At 40.1% G+C, this 6,217-nt stretch overlaps 1 protein-coding gene across 1 annotated transcript; it reads left to right on the forward strand.

Moving 5' to 3' along the window:
* Positions 1–2,434: 2,434 nt before the first annotated feature.
* LOC142503257 (olfactory receptor class A-like protein 1) lies at positions 2,435–3,412 on the forward strand. Its single transcript, XM_075615419.1, has one exon. It carries the CDS (start codon positions 2,435–2,437, stop codon positions 3,410–3,412), a length of 978 nt encoding a protein of 325 aa, XP_075471534.1.
* Positions 3,413–6,217: the final 2,805 nt, after the last annotated feature.

Below are 6,217 nucleotides of genomic sequence, written 5' to 3' on the forward strand. Positions count from 1 at the left end.
AATCGCGCCATTTTTAAAACTCTCCGAATGCAGAGAGGTGCGAACGGCAAGTAGCGGCTGTTCGCGCCAAAAAAAGGCGCGATTCTCGCATTTTTGCCGCGCCACGAAAATATGGCAAGATGGCGCTCGCCGCCTATAGTAAAGGGGGAAAAAAAGGCGCAAATTTGTTTTTACACGTTTCTGAAGCGCGCATCTCGCCAATTTAAACTCGCCACACGCATCCATGTTAAACATAGCAGAATTCGCACTTTTCTGCATATGGAGAATAAAACTCTCCAAAAAAGCTACTTTTTATGAAATTCGCCATTTTTAAAATTCTATGCTCTCTGCATGAGGCCCATAATCCCCTTAGAACAGGGGGCCTCATGCAGAGAGCATCGTTATTTCAAAACTCGCCATTTTTTGTTCAATTTCCCTCAGAAAACGGCATAAAATGGCGAGTTGCGAAAAACGCGCCATTTTTTTATTTCTATGTTTAAAACTCGCCTCGCGGCTGGCGAGAACCTCCATCGCGCCATTTTTAAAACTCTCCGAATGCAGAGAGGTGCGAACGGCAAGTAGCGGCTGTTCGCGCCAAAAAAAGGCGCGATTCTCGCATTTTTGCCGCGCCACGAAAATATGGCAAGATGGCGCTCGCCGCCTATAGTAAAGGGGAAAAAAAAGGCGCGAATTTGTTTTTACACGTTTCTGAAGCGCGCATCTCGCCAATTTAAACTCGCCACACGCATCCATGTTAAACATAGCAGAATTCGCACTTTTCTGCATATGGAGAATAAAACTCTCCAAAAAAGCTACTTTTTATGAAATTCGCCATTTTTAAAATTCTATGCTCTCTGCATGAGGCCCCAAGTGTGTAAATAAAAAATAATAGTACTCTGGATCTGTAATGGAAAAAAGAATTGGTATTTCTTGTGTACCCTCTAGTACCATCACACTTTGATCACTGATGTCAGAGCAAAAATGAATATGATGCTGTCTACAAATATAATTTTGATCATATTTCATAGGTGTCTCCTTGTACGTTTTAAGAATTTGCCATTGTATGAAATCACTTTGTTTTGTTTTGAGGTCTCTTGAATTTTTTTTGCTATTTTACCTACTACAAATACTTTGGCCCACTCTAATGTGCAGTAAATTCCCTTGGTTATAGAACTGAGCATTTTGCATGATGCAGATAAAAGGAAATAAGAATATGCATATATTGGTTTTGCATGTGTCTCTGCACATTTCGGGAGTTGATAGATAACCCATTTTCTTGCCAATAGATGCTCTCATGGATGTCTTTACATCATGTTCCAGAAATACAATTTAGTTGACTTTATATATAATTATAACATGGACTTCTTGTTGCCATTTTAACAAATTCTTCTGCCCTTGTTTGGCTCTGATTTTAATGCCCCGTTCCTCAACTCGATTTAAAGCTTTGAGATAGGCAATTTACTTCTAAGTTGTGATTTGTTGTAAATGTATTATATTATCTTCTGTAAAGAAATAAGATCTTACTTTTTTTAATGCAGATGGATATTACAGTGTTGCATATATTGTAGTTTGAATGTCAGTTTCAGCATTGACAGACACATATGTATTTTACAGTAGAATACAGTATATTCAAGTCCATATCAAAAAGATGTACAGTATATTATAGTAGAGGAGTAGCACTCAAAAGTAAATATTATGCTTTTCGGACTCACCTGCTAACATGCAATTGGGTACGCAAGGTACGATGACAAAGAATTTGGTTTTGGGCCCCCAAAAATAATTTCTTTCTGTCTTTTTGTCCCTCTTTGTCCCTGCTTTTAAGTCTTCAGGAAATCCTGGCTGGGAAATACTGCAGTACAGCATGTATAATTAATGTCAGTTGCAGCATTGATAGAACCAACTGTTTGATGCAACCATTCTGAAAACTGTTGCGCACATTAATGGTAACTGGGCAATTCTTTTTTATCCTGGCTGAAAAAAGGGATAGACAGATTTATTAAATCAATATATAAAATATTAAAGAGGGACTTCCTACATGAAGTCTAGTGCCTTTTTGCATCAGTTTCACACCAGGTTCGCAGTTTGAACACTTTGATAAATATCTCCATAGATCCAACTTAATTTTATACAGGATATTATTTGACAGCCAATCTTTTGTTAAGTCATATTGGTTGCTAATTAATACCAATTAAAGGTTTACTAGGATAGAGTTTAAGTAAGCATCATTCTTATCTTTGCCCATTACCATTCACTTAATCTAGTTAGCAGAATCAGAAAACCATAGAGGAAGTTCATGAGCAAATACTGTAATTATATCCGAACAAAACTCAGGAAGGCAAATTGAAGCCTATGGGGGTAAGAAGAAGCAATAAGAACCCTATGTTTTGAGTCCTGCATCTTATTACATTACATTGTTTCTCATTGCAGCATCTGCTATCCATTCAAAGGAAGGAGCATGGACCTTCATCTCCTTTTCAAAGCCACCGGTTTACTCCTTTTGGTTGTGATTGGTATACCAGGAAATGTTTTCATTCTGTTGCAGTTCACCTGTTTGAGGATAATAGAGAAGAAGCTTCTCCCAGCCAACATCATCCTGATGGTCCTCGCTTTAGTGAATCTCCTCGTTATCCTCTCCCGTGGTATCCCCCAGTCCCTGAAAGCCATAGGACTAGAGAATGTACTAGACGACACACAGTGCAAATTTGTCATATACACCTACAGAGTGAGTAGGGCCATGTGCATTTGTGTCACCAGTTTGCTTAGCTGTCACCAGTGTGTACTGATCTCCCCAACCACTAGAATGGGGGTTTATCTCAAGCAAAGGGTGACTCGGAATGTGTCAAACATCATTTTTATCATATGGCTTATCAACCTCATCATTTATCCCTACAGTAGTTCAATAGCAGTTGCCAGGGGAAATTTCACAACATCCCCATACACATTGCACCTGATGTACTGTGATATCGACTTCTTGAATTATGTCTCCTACACCCTTAATGGTTCATTTTTGGCCTCCAGGGATTTCATTTTCGTGGGGCTGATGACTCTGGCGAGCACTTATATTGTGTATGTGTTGCTCAGACATGAGAAAACCATAAAAGACATACGGAGCTCGGACAGAGCAAAAGGGAGGTCAGTTGAGTACAAGGCTTCTAGAGCCGTCATCTTGTTGGTTGCCTTGTATGTGGCGTTATTTGGGTTTGATAACTGCATGTGGATCTACACCCTGACCTTGTCCAATGTGACTCCTGACATGAATGATGCCAGAATAGTGCTAGCTTGCTCTTACTCTGCCCTGAGTCCTGTAGTCATCATCGCTACCAACCCCAAATTGCAGAAGAAGGTGAAATGTTCACAGAGAACGAATTCACTCCCTTGGACATCACAGAATAAATATGGAGAAAAAAAACATGTGTACAGTATCAGCAAATAGCACTAAGGAGAATTGGATAGTTTTCAGTATGTCAATATGCCACCATGGAAGCTTTCATGTTGTGTTTGCCTAATGCCATCTAGTAGGCTGTTTAGTTAGTGGGTTTAGTTAGGGCCATGACTGTCCTCAAGGAATCTAGGAAAGAGAGTGCTTAAAGCAGTAATTCCCCCTACTCATTTTTATTTCTTTTACCCTTGTTTTTGTACAGGATGGGAACCAGGGAGGCCTCCGGAGCTGGCCAATTCTATTTTCCCCTTGGTTCTCTTGACATTTTACTGGTAAAGTGACTGGTTTTAAACTCTCTCCGGGAGTAACATATAATGGGTACCAAATCTTGCAAGTCCATAGGATCCTGTGTAATAGAAGGCACGTTTTTTGTTGTGGCTTCTTATTGCACAGCCTTTAAAATCCACAGCAAGAACACCAGTAACTGTACCGGTAACGATTATCTCAGGAACAGGGGAGTTCCCAGAGCTGAAAATAATGAGGTTTAGCTTCAGATGATCCATTGGTTCCAGTCCTACAACAACAAAAAACTATTTCACACTTTGGTGGGATTGCTGTTTTAACACTATTTCACCTGTATGAAAGTAGTGGAATCATATTTCAATAGTATATACATTGTAACTTGCCTTAATGTTCCAATAGAGATAATGAAAAAAAACCTGAGCTGTTTCTGATTATTAAAAAAACTTTAATCTCATACATTTGGCAAGAGCTGAAACTGGGAATCTACCCCCAGATCACATTGTAAACAGTGTCATAATTTTGCAGCAAAATGTACAAATTCAAAATTAAAATGTGCAATTTAAGTTTAACTTACTTTTAACATTCTACAATAGATGTTGAAAAAGTCAACTAGAATGTTACTGTTTTCCCACCGTCGACAGTTTTCTACATATCCTCATGGTAGAGACAAAGGCCCATATTTACTAAGCAGTGTTAAGCTGAAAAAAACACCTCAAACTCATTCAAGTGAATGGGACATAAGGGTCCTGATTTAGAGTTCATGCATAGTCACAAAAATAGCGTTGTCCTACAAGTAGACATCGATGCACCATCGCTATTTCAAAATGTAGACCCTGGTTTAGTGTTAAACACAACAGAGTTTTAGATTAGCCCTATTGGCTACATGTACGTTTTATGCAATCATACATCTGTAAGTAAACATCGTATTTGTACCGAATATTTAGAGCGTTATTTTTTTGGGGGGAATCTCCCTTTAGTCTACAATGCTCTGCAACATAATGATTGAGGAAACAGTCAGCCAGCAGCACAGCGAGAGGAAAGGAAAGCACAAATGTAACAGAGATAAAGGGGCCTATTCTAGTCACTTCGAATTTGTCATTGCTAAATGGCAACTTTTGGCATGTTCAGAAGTCGCGATATGACACGTGTGAAAAAAAACCAGTATTCCTTATCGCAAATCACATCAATAAAAAGTGACAAACCGCCCGATTTATACTTGCTTTACAAGCGAACTGACCTGCTAACTCCCTCCGGAACCTGAAATAGGACTTTTACGTGGTGGTGGTGGTGGTGACGATGGTCTTTGACTTCCTAACTTACTAGTATCTCTAGTTGAAGAGATGTACCCTAAAACCGTCTTCATCACAAGGGCCTTTAGACTGATTGATTGATTTTTAGGATATATTTTTAGGATGTGTAACTCATTTAAATATACTTTGTATAGACATTAGCATATCTCCCAGGGTACCTGAGGTATGTTCCTTTTTTAGCACAGGCATCTCTCCCTAATTTGTTTGGTGGGAAGTTTGAGGGGACAAATACAATTGGACATACCTAGTAAGTTGGTGAGTTAGGAAGTTGTCCTTCCTCGTCAGCCTTGATATACTGTAACGAGAAAAAAATGTGAGTTGTTTATAAGCGATTTAGGGGCCTATTCTATAAGCCTTCAAACAAAAATTTGCTGTGCCGGTTACGCCATCAGTTTTTTGAGCATTGCAGATAGCCTTGATTACCTGTGATAGCAAAATTCCCAAAACGGTGAGTAGATGGCGACGTGGTAATCGGCCCTCTCTAAAGCATTTATTTTATTTCTCTGTTATTTGTGAGTGTTTGAGGAAGGGGTTGGTATGGACGGGAGTAGTGGGCTTGTGAGTAGGCATGTGAGTGCACGTGTGAGTGTAAGAGTCAGGGGAGTGTTGGTGGTGTTGTGAGTGTTGATATGTGGTGAGTGGTGGGGTTAGTGGTGGTGGTGGTGGTGGTGGTGGTGGTGGGGTGAGTGATGGTGGTGGAATGAGCGGTGGTCATGGTCGGGCGAGTGGGAGGCTCCTGAGGTCTCTTTAATTGGAAGCAGCAGAGTCAAGTCAGAAGCAGAGCTCAGTGGTTCAAACTCGGCCTCAACATAAGAAGCGTATAGAAAATAAAAGAAATCTGCATTTCAAGGATGAGGAGAACAAAGTCCTCGTGACTGTGATTCTGGAGCATTATGACCGGCTGTATGGGAACTTAGCTGGTAAGAAGGTCAATACCAATTAGTGTCCACATAATTATTCCCATGTATTCGGTAACATTTCTCCATTGACATAGAACTGACATTTACATACAGATGCAACGGCTATTATTTCACGGTATGTATACCTGGGCATACCCAGGTCATGGTGTGTGATTTCTCCTTAATATTGGACTGGACGTTGGCGTGTGTGCTCAGGACTCTTCCTACCTCAGCGGGATCGAAGTTTGTGTGGCTGAGCATACTTTAACGCATACTGTAACGCACATAACAAAAACCCCCTTTTTTTCTTTGCATACTGTAACGCGTAGCTCACCACAAACGAAGCG

This window comes from Ascaphus truei, chromosome 9, assembly GCF_040206685.1.
Source record: "Ascaphus truei isolate aAscTru1 chromosome 9, aAscTru1.hap1, whole genome shotgun sequence".
In the NCBI taxonomy this organism is placed as follows: domain Eukaryota; kingdom Metazoa; phylum Chordata; class Amphibia; order Anura; family Ascaphidae; genus Ascaphus; species Ascaphus truei.

Coding starts and splice junctions, on each gene's coding strand:
- LOC142503257 (XM_075615419.1), top strand. CDS start 2,435: ATGGACCTTCATCTCCTTTTCAAAGCCACCGGTTTACTCCTTTTGGTT.